The sequence below is a fragment of the Polistes fuscatus genome, unplaced genomic scaffold (genome assembly GCF_010416935.1).
Source record: "Polistes fuscatus isolate 324 unplaced genomic scaffold, CU_Pfus_HIC Scaffold3, whole genome shotgun sequence".
Lineage (NCBI taxonomy): Eukaryota > Metazoa > Arthropoda > Insecta > Hymenoptera > Vespidae > Polistes > Polistes fuscatus.
The window spans coordinates 6,691,530-6,710,717 of NW_025113107.1; the positions used below are offsets into that span (position 1 = coordinate 6,691,530).

Here is a 19,188-nt window from a genome sequence, read left to right on the forward strand (position 1 = left end):
ATAGTACTATTTGTTATTATATATATATAAAATTTTCACGATTTTAATTATATTGTAAAATTAAATATTCTTGAAATAGACATAATCATTAATCGAAATACTAAGTATGAAATTGATTTGTAAATAGGTACTTTACTGTAGAATTGCAATATAAATTCCTATGATTTAAGCTTAAATGACTTATAAAAAGAAGTCTTAAGATATACATTTATGGACTTTTACTGTATTATAAATATAAATACTTATAATACCAAATAATATATATTCAATATTTATCTATTAGATATTAATGAATTATAATTCGCATTTCAAATAATTAATAACATATACCGTTGATATTGCATGTTTAAATGAGATTCTTTCATAGAATTAATATATATTTTGATTTACATATTATTTATTGTATAGTATTATTACTATAATAATACTTTGGTTATAGGTATATATAAAATTTATATTAAGATAAAACCATAGTAAAGTTTATATTTTGCGAATTACAATATAACTGTAACATCTCATTTGAATAACGTATTATCCGCCATTGGATTCGTTCATAAAGTCGGCATTCTTGAACGTCTAGTTTGTTGGTACGAGATAGGTTCATCATTAGTCTCCATTTTTGTAAAAAAGAAAAATTACTAAGCATATATTAGTATTTAAATACAAAAGAGATTGTTTATTTGTTGAGTTTACAATTAATTGAAGATCGAAAGGATGTTTGGACCAGGGGCTGCTCCAATTGTAGTATTAAGTAAGTTGAAAATCGTGAACATGATTAGCATTTGTTTGTTATATTAAAACGAAAATTGTAATTAACGCAATGTCGTGTGCTTTGATAATTGCAGGCCAGAATACAAAACGAGAGACAGGAAGAAAGGTACAGAAAGAAAATATTCAAGCTGGAAAAGTAAGTAATTTAATATCAAATGATCATGAAACTCCTTTTATGGGCTTTCACGATCTTGGCACACCCACGTGCATTTATGTTGTGAATAATCTAAAAATTCTTTTAAAATTGTCAAAAGCTATTAATTGAATGTATTGAAATTTTGATTTTTGCCCTATGTGTATTTAATTACGCTATAAATACATATGTGTATATATATATGTATAAATTATTGCGGTATTAACTGCATCTAGTGTGTGTGTGTGTGTATATTATATATATATATATATATACAGTGTGTCAAAAAAAGTCCATATAAAGTATTTATACAGAGACATATATATATGTATTTATTGAATATAAACTTTTATTTTGTTACTATATTATTAAAACTGTAGAGGTTGATTTCTTTTTGTGAAGGCAATCGCAGATGTCATTAGAACATGTCTGGGTCCGCAAGCAATGTTAAAAATGCTAATGGATCCTATGGGTGGTATTGTCATGACAAACGATGGGAATGCTATTCTTCGTGAAATAACAGTACAACATCCAGCTGGAAAATCAATGATTGAAATAGCAAGAACTCAAGACGAAGAAGTTGGAGATGGTACAACTTCGGTAATTGTATTAGCAGGAGAAATTTTGGCTACCGCAGAGCCATTTTTAGAACAAAGTATGCACCCAACTGTTATTATACGTGCATATCGACAAGCTTTGGAAGACATGGTGACGATTTTAAATGAACAAGTCAGTATAGATCTGGATTGTAATGATCGTGATAAATTGATCCAAGTGATAAATTCATGCGTTAGCACAAAGTTTATAGGACGTTGGAGTAAATTAGCTTGTCAGATTGCATTGGATGCAGTTAGTACTATAATGTTGGAAGAAAATGGCCGTAAAGAGATAGATATTAAACATTATGCTAAAGTTGAAAAAATTCCTGGAGGATCTATCGAAGATAGCACTGTCCTTAAAGGCGTCATGTTTAATAAGGATGTAACTCATCCAAAAATGAGACGTTCTATAAAAAATCCTAGGATTGTTCTATTAGACTGTCCTTTGGAATATAAGAAAGGAGAATCCCAAACTAATATTGAGATATTAAAAGATACTGATTTTACACGAATTTTGGAATTGGAGGAAGAACATGTGAAAAAACTTTGTGAAGATATCATTTTAGTTAAACCAGATTTAGTAATCACTGAAAAAGGTGTTTCAGATCTAGCTCAACACTATCTTGTAAAAGCTGGAATCTCTGCTATTCGTCGTTTGAGAAAAAGTGATATCAACAGAGTAGCAAGGGCTTGTGGTGCAACAGTAGTAAATCGTACCGAAGAGCTTAGAGAAGAAGATGTTGGAACAAGAGCTGGACTTATGGAAATCAAAAAAGTAGGGGATGAATACTTCTGCTTTATTACAGATTGTGAAGATCCTAAGGCTTGTACGATTATTTTGCGGGGTGCTAGTAAAGATGTACTAAATGAAACTGAAAGAAACTTGCAAGATGCTTTACATGTTGCACGGAACCTTCTTTTAGACCCTAAACTAGTACCAGGTATGGAAAATCTAGTAAATTTAACATAAGAATAAAATATAATAATATCAGTAGTATTATGTGTGATCTTATAATTATATTTATTCAGGTGGTGGTGCGGTTGAAATGGCCGTTTCTCGACTTTTGTCTGAGAAAGCAGCAGGTCTTGCTGGTGTTGAACAATGGCCATACAAAGCAATTGCACGTGCTTTGGAAATAATACCTAGAACATTGGCTCAAAATTGCGGAGCTAATACTATTAGAACATTGACGGCACTTCGTGCGAAACATACTACAGAAGGAACAACTTGGGGTATTGATGGAGAGACAGGACAGTTGGTTGATATGAAGGAACGTGGAATTTGGGAACCACTTTCAGTTAAATTACAAATATATAAAACTGCTATAGAAACAGCTATTTTGCTCCTAAGAATTGACGATATTGTCTCAGGAAGTAAAAAGAAGAAATCTGATAATGAACCAACAGCCCCAAGTCAAGTGACCGAAGAATCTATGAAAGATTAAATTATATAGCTTTTTTTTTTTAAATTTTAATTGCTTACATCTACGTTTAAGAAATAATTATTTTAAGTAGTAATTGTGTCATTGCAATTTCATTTGCAAATTTGCATAAGAGCTGCTTTACCTTTATGTATACATTTTCGTACAATAAAAATAAATCTTAATAAATTATACATATACATAATACTTTTATATATTCCGTAAGTATGAATGACATCAGTGTCAACATTAAAAAGAAATTAAATCTAATAATGCAATTTGTATGATGCAGCTATCCAGCCTATGAATTTTTATGCATGTACTTAATTTGTGCAAATATAGTTCATTAATATTTGATATATATGATTTCATATCGTAATTTTTATTATGTGTAAACAATGTTATCTGCTAAACTGCATTATCATAATGATATAAATATTATAGCCGTACTTTTATAGTTTTTATTTTCTCACATATTCTAGCAATTTATTATTGTCTTGTACATCGCCACTACCGATTGTGTGGGTATACAGTTTAGAGTTACTTTGCAAAAAGTGTGTTCTCTAAAGTGTATACAAACATCGAGCGTGTCTTTATATGTCTTATATAAAGAATAGATTGCCATAGTTTAGATGAGTTTTATTTTACGATCATTACATTTTTTCAGGACACCTTTATGCAGATATTTAATGATTTAATTTGATATAATATTAGCCTGAATCAGTGAATTAAAAAATATCCTTTACAATTTTTTAACAGGATCCTGTTCCCCAATATCTGAAACTACATGCTGCGCCATTAAGGACATTTGAATTTTCTGTAAATTATATATTATATATTCTGTTTGTATATATCACATATAATTTAAATTGAAAAAATAAATAACACTAATCGCATCTAAGACATTTAACAATAATTTTAAACATATTATTATTAATGCTGCTCTGGTAGTGATAGTATAGTTATTGCTTATAACGCTTATACATATTTGTGTGCAAATTCTACTCTACATATAGAACTTTTATTGTAATATATATATATATATATGTATATATATGCACTTTTCGATACATTTTTTTGCATTCTGTGATATTATGAAGTTGTAACAAGTTGTGAAGAGTTTTTTCTAATGTATTTGTTCTAAAGTAAGTATTTATTAAATATTTCAATTGATGTTCTAATATGTTTAGAGAATTTAATATATATTTGGTACACCTATGGGAATTCAAGAAAAACAAGGTGGCGTTTCGTACGATACAGGTATATCGATTGTGTGTGTAGGGTGGCCGGCATGGATGAAGGCCAGCGAAGGCCGTAGAATGCCATACGATTTTCGTAACGGATATTCGGAAAACTCGTTGTTGTTCAAATACATCGAACAATGATCACAGACGTGAGATGATGCCTGGGATGCCGAATAATTCTCATCAACTGGTTACTTCTAACGGTGGTAAATTATTAATTAGAAACAATTGTTTGTAGCGTTTTTGTATTTCCGTTTTTATTAAAGCTTGACAGATGTTTAACGTATTATCATTAATTTTTCACTAAAGATTCACGTTACATTATCATTTAAATGATTATCTTTATCATTTCTATATACCTGTTTATACGTTAACATGAAAAAAAAATATTAATTGACATGTTATTGATATTTATATATATGTTTCTTAATATATTTTTGTTTATTTCTTACAAAAGGTTAATCATTTATTTATGTAATATTATTAGAGATTTTTTCAAATATTTCAATTAATATTAAATATGATTGTGTTATATAACTATTTCACTAAGAAGTTTACTAACTTTTATTACAATTTGATCACTTTTCAGTTCTCATTATACTGCCATACTTTAATGATAATTTTAAACATAAATCTTTTTTAGTTACTGATATATGTGTGTGCATATGCGTCTGTACGCGTGTGTGAGGGTTTAAAATTAAATATAAACGTTAATAATTTAAATTTATTGCAAATAGATAGTTGTGATATTACAGAAAAATGTGTTCCTTAGGCTCTGAATGGGATTCCTTGATGGAAGTTCATCATGAACCAATAGAAAAAAATTATGAGTTATTAGAAGAAATTGGAAAGTGAGTATTTAATTATTTAATTTGTTATTTTTCAGATATTGATATCTGCTTGTTTATTATAGGGGTCAATTTGCCATAGTACGAAAATGTGTAGAGATAAAAACTGGAGCATTATATGCCGCCAAAATTATGAGAAAAAGGAGAGTTGCCAGAGGAGTAGCTGCTGCAGATATTGGTAAGTATTAATGTTAACGCATCATTTTCTAACAAATCAAATATATACAAACTCTTTTTAGCTCGAGAAGCTGGTCTTTTGGCACGATTAAGACATCCTAATATTGTTTCATTGCATAAAGTGATAGATACAGGCACAACAGTTGTATTACTTTTAGAGTTGATTTCTGGAGGAGAATTATTTCATTGGACACCATCGGGTGAAGTAGATGCTGCTCATGTGGTTTGTATTTAACAACATATAATATGTAATCGCTTATATTGCTACTCATCATTTCTTTATAAATGATTTTTTTTTATTGGTTACAAAAAATGTAACTTATACGGTATACATTTTTTCTTTACTTCCAAAGGTACGTCAAGTTTTAATGGCACTTAGTCATTTACATTCTCATCAGGTGGCTCACTTAGATATCAAACCTGAAAATATTCTTCTTTCATCTCCTCCTCCTATGCCAAGCATTAAATTAATAGGTAATCCATTCATGTTTGAAATATAAAAGTGTAACAGTTAAGTGTAAAATTAATTTCCTTTTCAGACTTAGGTCTTTCGCATCGTTTGGTTCCTGGTTCAGAACACAGAGCGTTGTTTGGTACTCCTGAATTTGTAGCACCAGAAATTGTTAATTATGAACCATTAAGTCTTGGTACTGATCTTTGGGCGGTTGGCGTTCTTACATATATTCTTTTGAGTGGTGCATCACCATTTTTAGGAGAGGATAAACAAGAGACGTATGCAAATGTAGCAGCCTGTCAATATCAATTTGATAATGAATACTTTAGTAATGTATCAGAAATTGCTAAAGATTTTATAAGATCCTTGTTGATCAAGGATCCAAAGTAAGTAACAATATACAGGGTGTCCCATATAACTCTAGTTACGATTTTTCAAGTACTTGCGATAACCTGACAAAAACATACTTTAAGCAAAAGTTAATCTGTTTTTGATTGACTATACATTGCAATAAAAAAAAGTTCGAAGAAAATTTTTTTTTTTAATGTATTTTAAGGCTACCTTTATTTTTTTAAATGGTACTTAATATTTTTGACTTTACAGTATTATAGTCCATATAAATACGAATTCAACGATATAGTATACTATGATTTTTGGATGACCTTGGAAGCAAAAAAATGAAAATTTCAACAAAAAATGACAATCTACTTTAAGGAACAAAACTTGTATTTATTATGTAAAAAATCGAAATTACATTCGATTCAGGAACCTTGATTATATGAACGCAAACGATTTCGTTTAAAAATCACGTTAAATGTTCGAATTGAAATCCATGTTCTTGTAGGCACAATTCCACTCTACATAGTAAATTTCCATTAGTCGCTCTTACGATACTGTCGTAGAGAAGTTCTTTGCATGGTGTACGGATTCGCTGCTTTAAATGTTCCTTATTTTCTAATGTAAAAGCATAAACTTTCGATTGTAAATAGGCTGGAAACAGCACTGTGGTATTGTTTGTGTTTTGTTTAAGTAACAATAAATTACACACATAAGTAAGTTTTTTGTTTTCAAAAGCGCTTGTGCCCTTTGTTCGCCGATGATAAGAAAAATAATTTTTTGTTGAAATTTTCATTTCTTTGCTTTCAAGGTCATCCAAAGGTCATAGTTTACTATATCGTTGAATTCGTATTAATATGGACTATAATACTGTAAAGTCAAAAATACTAAGTGCCATTTAAAAAAATAAAGGTAGCCTTAAAAAACATTAAAAAAAATTTTTTTCGAACTTTTTTTTATTGCAATGCATAGTCAATCAAAAACAGATCAACTTTTGTTTAAAGTATTTTTTTGTTCAGTTATCGCAAGTACTTGAAAAATTGTGACTAGAGTTATGTGAGACGTCCTGTATAAATTAATTTTTTTATTAAGCAATATTTCATAGATTTAAATTAAATATTATTTCAGAGAAAGAGGAAGTGCAGAATCGTGCCTTAAACATCCTTGGATCCTTACGGTGTGTCCATAAATATTATTATTGTTATAAAGTAATCTTATAATACATTGTTATGGTATTTATTTATTTTTTGTATTTATTACGCATGAATATAATATAATTTTCAACATGAACGATCGTTCATAACGCACTGAATGCTTTTTTAGTTAAAATGATAAGAAATTATGTATTGTACAAAAATTACATTTTGTAGAGAGAAATCATTTTTGCACTTTGTGTTTTGTTTAGATCTTGTTAATACTTCTTTTAAAATATAATACAGACACACATAAATTTAAATGATGTATCCTATCCACTATATGCAATTGGTTCCATAGTAGTAAATACATAGTTTATATGAGACATAAAATTATTGTAATTATTATATTCCTTTTTCCTTCAGGAATCTGAAGCATCTAACGGACTTGGTGGAGCTATGATCAGTGCTGTCAAGCGTGGTTGCGTTGAAGCTGTCTCTCAATTATTGTTGCAAGGAGCCCCATTGAACATGAAAGATTCTGTATGAAGCTTTTATTTAATATTTATTAATGTGTTGGAATTAAATATATAATAAATATCTTATATTAATATAATAAATATCTTATATTAATATATAAATATATTATTTTTTAAAGAAAGAAGATACACTTTTACATTTAGCTTGTGAGGCTGGAGATGAAGGAATGGTTACATTATTAATAGAAAGTGGAATAGATTTGGATACGCCAAATAAAAAAGGCCTAACGCCATTACATGTGGCTGCTAGGCATGGTAATATCAATGTTGTTAGACATTTGTGCCTTGCTGGTTGTGACGTTGATAAGACGAATCGTGGAATACGCGCTGATGTTACAGCAATTAAATATGGTTATCCAGATATTGCAAATCTATTAGACAAGCTTCGAATAGTGAGTTTTCTTTTGTAAATGTAGTTTATATAAAAATACTTTAAATATTAATATCATGTGATATTATTTTAGCCAAGTCAACGTGAAAATTATATTAAACAATTGCAACCAACGCATAGGCCAATTGATCGTTTACATATAAGACTTTTGGGACATTGTGCATCAGGAAAATCTTCTTTAATTAGTTCCTTGAAATCTGGAATTTTTAGTTTCGGTTTTTTTCGGAGATCTAGAAGCCAAAATTATTCAACGAAGGTATATCATACAATATTAATCTTATTAATATTATATATTTTCTATTAGTTAAAATAATGTTTTAAAAAGAATAACTTTATTCAGCGAGAGCCAAGTATCGAATTAGATGTGACTAGTAAACATGGTTCTCTTAGTTTTGAATACAGTGATAGTGAATATGAAGGTACACAAGGTGTAGAATGGAGTCGTGGAAATGTAGGTAAGGAAAAATAAATTTTTTCAATACATGTGATAGATTATAGTTTTAGTATAAAACAGTATTATATACATTGTTATCATTTTTTTTTGATAGGAGGAGAATGCGTATTTTGGGAATTATGTGGCCGAGAAGAATACTTAGCATCTTACCATTATGTACTTATATTTCAGCAACCAGCAGTTCACCTTATTACAGTTAGTCTTCGAGAACCACTTACTGTTCAACTTCAGCAAATTAAATTTTGGCTACGTTTTATTGTAGATCGAATTGCGCCAAACAATATTGGTATGTAAAAGTTTATTTTTAATTGTATTTTATTGCATGTGTGTGTATTTTTTTTATTTTTCTATATAATATTTTTGTTTGTTAAAGGGTTTGCTGGCAAATGCAGTGATATAAAAGTAATTTTAGTGGGTACTTATGCGCCAGAGCCTTTAGCACCAAATTCCAGTGGTGGTAGTCTTCTCGCACCACTTTTACCTTTTTTGAAAGATTTTACATTAATTTTGGGGGATGAGCCTCAAATGGTAGCGGTGGATGCAACCAATCCTTCTAGCCCTGGTTTGAAGCTGCTCAGATCTTATTTAAATAATGCAAGGATGGAGTTTCTTGAGGTGAAGCAACAATATTTCTCACGTTGAACGTGATAACACTTTATCACGCGCACTAGAAGAGAAAATGTTTCTCACTTCTAATTTCACAATAAAAAAAACATATATATACATATATAAATACAAGTTTCTCAATTTTCATCAAGTTGTGAGCACTCTGTAAGCATTTTCAGTCTCTTCTAGTTCTTGCTCTATTTTTAAATATGTCTTCTATACTTCAGTATACTCTCTATGCATTTCAGAGTATACTAAGTGCACGATATCATAGCATGCTTGATATCTAGTACGAACAGGTTCGTTTAACGAATAATTGATTAAAAGAGAAGATTTATGTCGTTTATAGACATATAACATATCTCTCTTTAGTCAATTTATAATAATTACATTATTTTTTATAATATTATATTATATAACTTTACAAAACGGTCCTGGTCAAAAACTATTTTTCACTTTGCATATGTACACTATGTCTGGCAGTGTTAAAATATTGGTGAACTAAGCAAGGAATTCAAAAATATATCAATATTTTTGCTACATTATGCTTCCTTCACCAATTCTTGGTCATCGATCCAATGCATGGTTAATTTTATACAATTGTCAGTAAATCAAGTCATTGAAAGTAAATATTTATGTGTTTCACAATCTTCTATCACATTGATTATTTGCAATATCTGACTAACATAAGCACAAGTAATACATTAATGAAATACATGAACTTGTAAAAACAGATTCTTATCGTAAGGTTTTTTGTTTACTTTTGGATAAAAGATATAAAGTTTCTATAAGACTTATTACAACAATTTACTCTATTCAAAAAATTTATATATATATATATATAAATAAGATCTGTTTTGAAAAGTTATTGTTTAAATATTAACATCTCTATATTTGATCATTTATTCCATTGTATCTATTACATGATCGAATGACTAATAACATATGTTTTGGTTGCTGATTATTTGGCTATTAAAGTTTATTAATATCAGCCTTAATGCATGCCATGCATGATGTAGGATGGACCGGAAGTTGCAGAAAGTTTTCTCCGACGTGACACGCCGCGTGAAGCGGCCATGTACGTGCCCCTGGCGAATCTTGATAAACAGGTCGATCCATTTCTCAATTCCTTTGATAAAAGTGATGTCTCTAAAAAGAATTCTACTTATTTCAAAGTAGATGCTTTAATGCTTTGCCCCAAAAATACATACTACGTGCACTATTATAAAATGTAATAAAGCATAAATATTTCTCTTGTATATATTTTATGCATCAATATGTGTTATAAATTTTTGTATATATGTCTATATAATTGATATAGAATTTTTACTATAGAGTGCTTTGGTATGGACTGGTCTTGCTGAATCATGGAGGACATATGTACAATCTTTGGAAGTACCTCCAGTAATGCTTACACAGGATGAATTTTTGAATGAAATCAGAAAAATCAATCCATTGGTTTGCTTAGAGCATTCCAAACAACTTGGATTACAATTACAGGTATATATACACAGGTATATAGTCACTCTAATGCTACGGCTAAGCTAGCTATTGAGTTGTATTACTCTATGTATAGCTTTGTCGATGAGTGAGTATTAATGATATTTTTAGTACCATGATTGGTATATCAATGTTTTTAACAATTTATTTAGTTTCATCTACGTTAGTATAAAATAACAGCTAAACAAGGTATAATATTTTTATACTTTACTTTTATACTTTACTACTACATTATATTATAATGACTTTTCGTCCTAAAAGAGCACCCGACTGGGAGCTACTATAATGATGCATAGTGCCTGAAGTTATACTTTTAAACTCTTCTCGATAAATAAATTGTATTTATTGTAGAATTATATATATTACAGAATTTAGGAGAATGTTTACTTCTTCCTGGCGACTTAATAGTTCTTAGTCCAGAATGGTTTTGGCAAGATGTTATCAATTGGCAATTATGTCTTGATCTACGAGGTCGCTTTGGGGGACGTACTACAGGAGTTTATACTTTAGAAGATTTTCAGGCACGATGTCCTTGTCCTGCGAGTCAAGCTCTACAAGCTTTACAGGCGGTTAATTTGTGTGTTCCGGTATATTTTCGATTTTTATATATTTTTATCTATTTTAATAACTACTTAGGAAATGTAAAAAATAATATTTTGTTAAAATGTTTTTATAGTGTGAAGTAGATGATGATGAAGTGGAATATGAATTACCTTGCTTGAATCTGGTGGAACGTCTTCCTGGTTTATGGGAGCCATGGAAATCATCTACGAATTCGTTGCCACATGCCGGTCTTCGTCTTTGTCCAGCAGAGGCTCCTTTATACCATTTATCTCCGATATTTCCGCACTTACAAGTATGAATTATTTTTCAATGTCTTATATGCATATCAGATAGAGACATTTTTTTAAATTCTAACGAGTTTCTAATAAATAGGCTCAATTGCGAAAAATTACTCAAACTTGGGATCCATCAAATTCGGATTTATATCAATGGTGGAGAGGCTCAAAACTGTGTGTGGGTCCTTGCGAAAGTATCGTAACATTTGAAGAGGAGGAACAAAGCTGTATAGAAATTCGAGTACGAGGACCTTGTGGGTCTAGTGCTCAATGTTTTGGACTTTTTAGTGTTATTTTGGATGCTGTTAATGCTACTGTTGACTTGGTAGCACCTGGAATGCTACTTGAGAAGCACTGGCTTAGTCCAAGTCAGCTTCAAGAATATAGCGACGTTAGTAGCTTTAATTATATATATTTCGCGTGTTATATTAATTTAAGAGTAATTAATATATTTTTTTTTATGATATCGTAGGTAATACATTCTTGGGAACCTGCAACAATAGTGTCTGCTTTAATAGATAAAAACTTGGAAGAAGCTATACTTAAAAATCCAATTAACAATCAAGAAGAAAGTATTTGGGACATTGTTGGTTGTGGGTTGCCCATGATGGAGAATTGTCTTCCGGGTACAAGACAACCTCTTAAGAGTATAAAACCTGCTGTAAAAAGAAGATTAGCTGAGATGCTGGATCCACCTGATCATCATGGGAGAGATTGGTGTCTTCTTGCCGTTAGATTGGGTTTAGGAGATCGAGTTGCACAATTGGACAGTACAGTGGACAGTCCGACGCTTAGGTTAGTAAAAATGTGAAAATAGCATAAATTATTTGACATTAGTTAATATTGTAATAAGATTATTTCCATAGGTTACTTAATTGTGCAGGCATGGATTGTACTGTTAGTTCTCTTATACAACAGTTACGTGCACTCGATCGTGGAGATGCTGTGCATCTCTTGCTTTCTCACACGCCAGTGTATATTTTATCAATGGCTATTGACTCTGAAACAGGGTCTAATCTTTCTAGATGACGATGCTGCGCTTATCGCCGATGCATCAATACTTTCTAGATTAAAAACCAAATTTTTACATACTGCAGCACTTGAAATTGCCAAAGCATCACTATTTCCGCCCGTTATAAATGTTGTATTAATTATGTAAGTATACTAAGTATTTATATCATATCTTAATGACATAAACTGCATTTATTATGTAATTTTATACAATGTCAGTTTAAAAAAATAACGTATGAGTGGCATTTTGCAAATTGATTAACTTAGACGAGATAGTTTATGCGACGAAATTAAAAACGTTGAAGATTTTTTACAGCTGGATTTAAGGATGTACGCGATTACATCTTCAATCAGTAAACTATACTTTTTAAAGGTACAGATAAAACGTTTGTCTTTATACAACATTCGTGTCATGTTCATTGCATTGACATAAATATATAATAGGTATTATATGTATTATACAGTATTGCTGTAGATTATTTAAAGAAATCTTATTTCTCTAAATTGCATTCTAACGCATTAGTATACAAATTTTTCTGCATCATGTTATCATTCTTTACAATGCTATAAAAAAAGAATCAGTCTTTTTGAAGGCAGGAAAACAAATCAATATGCTACATATCTAGCCAAAAACAGAAGTACCATTATAATACCCGGGATAATTATATCCATGAATATTTCTAAATGATATGCGTTAACATCAAAAACACACCATTATAATACACACATATATATATAGAAATAAAATAATATTCAATTTGATATCGATATTCTTTCGAAAGCTTTTTTGGTATCCATATAACAGTACCTTATCAAATATCAGTTGTCAATATGCACTGTTTTCATTTAGCGAGATCTGTATATAATATTTGTATGTGAATGAAAACGAAAAAAATTTGCACAATTTTAAAAATTAAGTATGCTGTGTGATAAGTTTGTTTGTATAAGATGTACATTTCTTATTATCTTGCTACGTATAGCTGCGAGGGACTTTATACTAAAAACTTCACTAGTAATATATAACTTGGTTAGTAATTTAGAAAGTAGTTACGCGCGGTAAATTAAAAACAAAAAAAAGAAGTTTTTCCATTATCTACCTATGGATTACATGCTTATTATGTTATTATAATTTTTGTGAATTGATTTCATGCTGGAGCATGAGCTTTTATAAAATATTTAATACACGTTTTTTGCCAGAGTATATATACATATATATATATATCTATTATTACAACTTCCGGAAGGAAAAATTTTTAAAAAATTCAATATCTCCTTTTAAGGTTGAAAATTTCTAATGAATTTTATCGTTAAAAAATTTTGTTCTAATCAAATAACGTAACGTATTGTTTAAACGTACTAATGTATTTACAAGTCGCGAAGATTGAATGTTACTTTTTAAGGACAAGTAAATGCATACATTTTAAGTTTATATTATATTTATAATAATAATAATATATATATTAAAATGCCAAACAAAAATTATATATGAAATACAATATTACGAATAAAATAAGAATTTGAAAGTTTTTGTATATTATTTTATATTTCTACACATTATATATTTCAAAAACATACAATTTCATAACTATTTTATTCTATTTAAGACTTTGTAAAAATGTGTTCTCTTTGCTTGCTATTAGTATTTAAATATATTTTTTAATTTTTGTTCTGAGAAGAACAATTAATGTATCTATGTATGCAAAATTTCAAGAATCTCGGAAATCTGCGATATGCTATCAAAAGTTTGTGTTCTAAAAGGATTGCTTTTTGTGATATAGTACTAAATAAAAGAAAAAAAATTAAAAAAATGTCTACAGATATACTTGGAACAATGAGACTGTGCACGATAAGTGCGTGCTGTTTGAAAAATCTTTAAGAAATTTAAAACATAAGGAAACAGTTATTTGTAAGTTCTAAAGGGTTTCTAAAAAAAGGTGTAACGGGAGTATCGGAAATATATACAGTATCTGTACTAGATTTTTTTTTCTCTTTTAATTTTAACCGTACTCTCTACATATACATATACACACACATACACACAATTTATGTTAAATTCTATGTATTGTATTATATAATAACAAAACCGACGATCTTATGCATAATCTAAGAACGTAAATATATACGTCTTGTAAAACTTAATTCTTCTCTAAAACTATGTTCTGGATATTAGATCGAGAATAAAATTGATCTGTTATGACACGTATTGTAACTGATATATGTATACATACAGTAGTGAAGTTATTTGCACTTAAAATTCTGCAGTCCATTTTGTTTAACCCAAGCTCGTTCCTTTTAAAATCTTCGTTTCCAATTGCTTCCTAGTTTTCAAAAGTTTGTCTCTGGCGCGTTTGAGTTAGGTTTAATTTCACGTGTGCCTTGCGATTCGATTGGTCGATCGGTAACTGTATGAGCGGGAAAATTCGAATGTTCGATTAGAAGATAATTGATGAAATTGATGAATTGAAAAATTGAGTACAATGACGAAGAACAAGACGCATCGGATATTGCATTCCCAATGTTCGCTGTTTACAATGGCCACTCGGTTACGTGGTCAATCAGAAAACAGGAACGAGATTCTTTTAGAGGCCGAGAATAGCATGGGAAGACGGAGATCGCGTTTCGCGGCTAGTAGTCAGTATAGTGAGGAGAATCGACCAGTTAAGAGCCAGGGTAAAATCGGGACCATAGCCAAAGTCGCCAAGCAATTATAGAATTGGATTCGATCGAAGAGTTCGTGGAGGCCCGTGCCACACCGGTTTCGTTTTATTTTAGCTTAGCTTTCGAAGGCATCCGGTTGTGCATTCTCACATCGTGGATCATCGCTACAATATCACAGTGAGTGATATACTCTTAACTTAATAAAAAATCATTAACTTTTCTTCGGTATTGCGACTTATCGTTATTAAATATGATCGTGTTATTCATGAAATTTATTTGTATGTTTTTGTAGAAGATTGTTTTTCCTAACGTACAGTAAATAACGATTACATTACAGAGAAAGAACAAGTGTTAATGATCATTTCATATTACGTGATCTACGCATGATCTACGCACACATTCGTATATATATTAAAAAGTTTTATTTTTATATTTATTATATTTTTCTTGTCTTTATTAGGTTTAGAAAGTTGAGAAAGATTATCGGTAAGAAAGACACCAAGAGCCGCCAATCATCATGGAGGCGATTAAGAAGAAAATTGCGGCGTTGAAGATGGAGATGGACGCCGCGAATGAAAAAGTCGAATTGAATGAAAATAAAGCGAAGCAAGAAAATATGCGAGCTGATAAATTGAATGATGATTTGAGAGATTTGCAGAAACGATTGGACCAACTCGAGAGGGATTACGAATTAACGAAGACTCAGCTTGAACAATCTACCGCCGATTTGGAACAATGCGAAAAATCTTGGTCTAGAGTGCGTAAATATGATTTTTATTTTTTATTCCTCTTTTTATAAATTTTTTCTCGGTTACAAATGAATGAATGAATGAATGAATTGATTTTGTTATATTAACAGGCTGAACAAGATCGAACGTCGTTGACGAAAAAGGTTCAGGAAATTGAAGCAAGTCTTACTAAGAAAGAAGAATTACGTCTTACCGCTCAGACGAAACTTGCACGTGCGACGGAACTCGCTGATGATGCACAAAGGTTTGCATTTAGTGACCATTAGATTCTGACCAATAACACGACAAATCTATTATACAGTTTAGAGAAGGATGATTGATAATCATTGAAGAATACCGAAGAATGCTTAATTGCAGTTTCTTTCTGCAGAATGTGCAAAGTGTTGGAGGATAGGAGTCGACTCGACGAAGAACGTACGCAAAAGCTGTTGGCGGAATTAAAAGATGCGAGGTTGATAGCCGAAGATGCTGATGCGAAATCAGATGAAATTTCGAGGAAATTGCAATTCGTTGAAGAGGAACTCGAAGCCGCGGAAGAAAGAGTTAAGACGAGCGAAGCGTTAGTATACATTATTCGTCGAATGATGTTATGTCGAGTATTCTGAACTATAACAACTCGATCTAAATCGAAATATTTTCGTTTTAACAGTAAGATCATTGAGCGAGAAGACGAATTATTCATCGTGCAGAATATTGTTAAGTCGTTGGAGGTATCCGAGGAGAAGGTAAGTTACGTATCTTTCACAGTTTTGCTGATAACAATGATGCGTAACGACGTTTAATTGTAGGCGAATCAACGAGTGGAGGATTTTAAAGTGCAGTTGAAGTCACTGAAGAAGAAGTTAAAGGAAGCCGAGAAACGTGCTATTCTTGCCGAGAGGACAGTCAAGTTATTATTGAAGGAAGTAGATACCAAAGAAGGTATTATCAAAATTTTGATTATATTGGTTAAGAATGAACGAAAATTAAAGTAACTTGAAATATAAATTTGACGTTGCACGTTGACGTTTTGATTTACAGACGAGCTCAGAGAGGAGAAGGAGAAATACAAGGCTGTTTGTGACGACATGGATGCCACGTTCGCCGAGATGACGGGTTATTGAGATCGTCTAGAAGAATTCGATTTTACATTATTTTATTACATCTTAAGCGCTTTTTCCGCTTATTTGCTACATCTAACATGGACGTCCTTTCATTTCTGTCCGATGTGCTTATATGCTGATTCGTGTCATTATTTTAATCTATTAAGGAATACTTATATGGCTTTAATATAATTTGCTTCGCGATAAGTTAACTGTCGTAGAAGGTATGCACGCTGTTAGTTCTTAATCGTAGCTGCTTTGCTCTATGCATAACACCTTGCCAAGATCTACGGGGTCAGTGAATACTGGCTCACGGTCGCTTGAGAAACTGATACTTTCTTCAGATAGAACTGATACGTCGCCTCTTTTCTTTCAGAAGCATCTACGTGGATAAATTTGGCGAGATCACGATACGTGACAAAAAAAAAGTACGATACTACTCTTCTTTCCCTTTTTATTGTTGTATTCAATTCTGTATTTTCAATAAATGCCTATCACGACAAAATTGCTATCTACTACGATTATTCTCGATTATTAGTTATAAAAACTAAGACTTAAGCTTTTGTGAATACGCCTATCATCTATCACGAGAAAACTGTATAACTACTGTCGAAGAAATACGCTTGGAAAAGCTACTTATTTTTTCGTCTATTTCTTTTTATACGAGTTATCGTCGGTCAGTTGTTGTAAACGGGCGGAATAAATCAGACCAGCACGCGAACTAGTCGAAGAATTCGTTTGAGTCTAACTAAAGAACCTGGCACATTGTTTCTTTTGCATTTCTTCGAGTCTATAAAGCATTGTCTTGATCGGTCATCGAGTGCAGTAACCCGCGAGCTTTGGATTAGAAGGTTCGTTGTTACTTTATTATCGTGATATACATATAGTATATCGATATAGACTTCAATCGAACTATGAACGCGATCAAGAAACGTTTGCAAACGTTGAAGGTCGAAAAAGATTTGGCGATAGATAAAGCTGACGTGTGCGATCGACAGGCAAAGGAAGCTAATCGTAGGGAAGAAAAATTAAAGGATGGTGTACGAGAACTTGCAAAGAAATTCATTCAAATGGAACATGATTTACAAGTGAGCAAAAAACAATTAAAAAAATCGATTAAGAGTCTCGAACTGAAGGAAAGTATTTATATCATGGTCAGTGAACAATTTACAAAATACCCTTCGTTTTCTTTCTTTCTTTTTTTTTTTTTGTCGTTCTTGCTTATATTTTAATCATTCGAATATTTTCAGACACAATCCGAATTGGCGATATTGAATAGAAAGATGCAACAGTGTTCGCAAAATTTAGAAAAATCCGAAGAACGACAACTAGTTGTACAAAATAAGTTAACGGAAGCTATGGAAACTGCGGAAGATGCAAAACGGTATGTCACGAGATTTTTGTGTGAATTTATTGTGATTTCTAATATTCTGTATATTATTATTTACAAAAAAAAAACATTTTTACGTAGAATTTGTAAGGTTCTGGAGAATAGAAGCAAATTGGATGAGGAAAGGATGGATCAATTAACAGCACAGTTAAAAGAAGCTAGACTTATTGCCGAAGATGCCGATACTAAATCCGACGAGATTTCACGAAAATTGGCTTTTGTGGAGGATGAACTCGAAGCCGCAGAAGACAGAGTTAAATCGAGCGAAGGGTACGTTCTTTTATGTAATAATAACGTTATATTATAATAAATTTAACTTTTATTCTATACTTACGTTTTTGTCCGTAGCAAAATCGCCGAACGCGAGGACGAACTGTTTATCGTCGGTAATATATTGAAGTCCTTGGAAGTATCAGAAGAAAAGGTAAGATACAATTTACGTAACATCGACAAATACGATCGTAATTCTACGGTACTTTATTTTTATCCTTATAGGCCAATCGAAGAGTGGAGGCATTCAAAGCGCAATTGAAGGAATTGAAAGTTAAATTAAAATCGGCTGAGAAGCGGGCAATAATAGCCGAGCAAGCCGTCAAGGTGCTTGTTAAGGAATTAGATTCGAGAGAAGGTGGGAAAATTAAATTGACTTTTTTTTCTTCATTTCTTTTTCTTTTTATCTTAAAATTTAACTTCGAAGATAGTAACGTTTATATATACGCATGTATATGTTTCAGATTATTTGTTTAAAGAAAAGGAGAAGTACAGGTATATGTGCAACGATATGGATTCCACTTTTGCCGAGCTTACAGGATTTTAAATGAGTCGATCTTTGATTGGATTCTTCAACTTCTCT

General features: G+C 31.1%; 4 protein-coding genes across 7 annotated transcripts; all 4 read left to right on the forward strand.

The window, feature by feature from the left end:
• Nucleotides 1-447: 447 nt before the first annotated feature.
• On the forward strand, nucleotides 448-3,283 carry LOC122519655 (T-complex protein 1 subunit gamma). Its single transcript, XM_043639256.1, has 4 exons — nucleotides 448-751; nucleotides 846-907; nucleotides 1,307-2,444; nucleotides 2,533-3,283. Exons 1-4 carry the CDS (start codon nucleotides 715-717, stop codon nucleotides 2,946-2,948), a joined length of 1,653 nt encoding a protein of 550 aa, XP_043495191.1. The 5' UTR covers nucleotides 448-714; the 3' UTR covers nucleotides 2,949-3,283.
• An 883-nt stretch (nucleotides 3,284-4,166) lies between these two features.
• LOC122519654 (death-associated protein kinase 1-like) lies at nucleotides 4,167-13,163 on the forward strand. Of its 4 annotated transcripts, XR_006304340.1 has the most exons (21): nucleotides 4,167-4,374; nucleotides 4,941-5,019; nucleotides 5,082-5,194; nucleotides 5,256-5,416; nucleotides 5,547-5,667; nucleotides 5,733-6,033; nucleotides 7,112-7,160; nucleotides 7,543-7,659; nucleotides 7,775-8,047; nucleotides 8,120-8,302; nucleotides 8,372-8,501; nucleotides 8,595-8,786; nucleotides 8,874-9,115; nucleotides 10,126-10,215; nucleotides 10,442-10,606; nucleotides 10,975-11,193; nucleotides 11,283-11,462; nucleotides 11,543-11,836; nucleotides 11,918-12,240; nucleotides 12,312-12,600; nucleotides 12,773-13,163. XR_006304340.1 is itself a non-coding variant. In XM_043639253.1 (20 exons), exons 1-20 carry the CDS (start codon nucleotides 4,323-4,325, stop codon nucleotides 12,472-12,474), a joined length of 3,447 nt encoding a protein of 1,148 aa, XP_043495188.1. In that variant the 5' UTR covers nucleotides 4,167-4,322; the 3' UTR covers nucleotides 12,475-13,163. The 4 variants fall into 4 exon arrangements, 3 of the variants coding, with proteins under 3 accessions (XP_043495188.1, XP_043495189.1, XP_043495190.1); XM_043639253.1 differs by having other exon boundaries at nucleotides 12,312-13,163; XM_043639254.1 differs by having other exon boundaries at nucleotides 8,387-8,501; nucleotides 12,312-13,163.
• Nucleotides 13,164-14,872: 1,709 nt separating this feature from the next.
• On the forward strand, nucleotides 14,873-17,495 carry LOC122519658 (tropomyosin-2-like). Its single transcript, XM_043639270.1, has 7 exons — nucleotides 14,873-15,291; nucleotides 15,575-15,871; nucleotides 15,974-16,107; nucleotides 16,234-16,422; nucleotides 16,513-16,588; nucleotides 16,652-16,784; nucleotides 16,884-17,495. The coding sequence occupies exons 2-7, from the start codon at nucleotides 15,632-15,634 to the stop codon at nucleotides 16,964-16,966; spliced, it is 855 nt and encodes a 284-aa protein (XP_043495205.1). The 5' UTR covers nucleotides 14,873-15,291; nucleotides 15,575-15,631; the 3' UTR covers nucleotides 16,967-17,495.
• Nucleotides 17,496-17,702: 207 nt separating this feature from the next.
• On the forward strand, nucleotides 17,703-19,152 carry LOC122519659 (tropomyosin-2-like). Its single transcript, XM_043639272.1, has 6 exons — nucleotides 17,703-18,099; nucleotides 18,196-18,329; nucleotides 18,417-18,605; nucleotides 18,684-18,759; nucleotides 18,831-18,963; nucleotides 19,070-19,152. The coding sequence occupies exons 1-6, from the start codon at nucleotides 17,860-17,862 to the stop codon at nucleotides 19,150-19,152; spliced, it is 855 nt and encodes a 284-aa protein (XP_043495207.1). The 5' UTR covers nucleotides 17,703-17,859.
• Nucleotides 19,153-19,188: the final 36 nt, after the last annotated feature.

Excerpts from the sequence above, each read along its gene's own strand:
- LOC122519659 (XM_043639272.1), top strand. The coding sequence starts at position 17,860 with ATGAACGCGATCAAGAAACGTTTGCAAACGTTGAAGGTCGAAAAAGAT. Across the intron at positions 18,606-18,683 it reads AGAGTTAAATCGAGCGAAGG|CAAAATCGCCGAACGCGAGG; the intron begins GTACGTTCTTTT and ends TTTTGTCCGTAG. Across the intron at positions 18,760-18,830 it reads TGGAAGTATCAGAAGAAAAG|GCCAATCGAAGAGTGGAGGC; the intron begins GTAAGATACAAT and ends TTATCCTTATAG.
- LOC122519655 (XM_043639256.1), top strand. The coding sequence starts at position 715 with ATGTTTGGACCAGGGGCTGCTCCAATTGTAGTATTAA. Across the intron at positions 908-1,306 it reads AAAATATTCAAGCTGGAAAA|GCAATCGCAGATGTCATTAG; the intron begins GTAAGTAATTTA and ends CTTTTTGTGAAG. Across the intron at positions 2,445-2,532 it reads AGACCCTAAACTAGTACCAG|GTGGTGGTGCGGTTGAAATG; the intron begins GTATGGAAAATC and ends ATATTTATTCAG.
- LOC122519658 (XM_043639270.1), top strand. The coding sequence starts at position 15,632 with ATGGAGGCGATTAAGAAGAAAATTGCGGCGTTGAAGATGGAGATGGAC. Across the intron at positions 16,589-16,651 it reads TGGAGGTATCCGAGGAGAAG|GCGAATCAACGAGTGGAGGA; the intron begins GTAAGTTACGTA and ends GTTTAATTGTAG. Across the intron at positions 16,785-16,883 it reads GGAAGTAGATACCAAAGAAG|ACGAGCTCAGAGAGGAGAAG; the intron begins GTATTATCAAAA and ends TTTGATTTACAG.
- LOC122519654 (XM_043639253.1), top strand. The coding sequence starts at position 4,323 with ATGATGCCTGGGATGCCGAATAATTCTCATCAACTGGTTACTTCTAAC. Across the intron at positions 8,502-8,594 it reads ATGGAGTCGTGGAAATGTAG|GAGGAGAATGCGTATTTTGG; the intron begins GTAAGGAAAAAT and ends TTTTTTTGATAG. Across the intron at positions 9,116-10,125 it reads CAAGGATGGAGTTTCTTGAG|GATGGACCGGAAGTTGCAGA; the intron begins GTGAAGCAACAA and ends TGCATGATGTAG.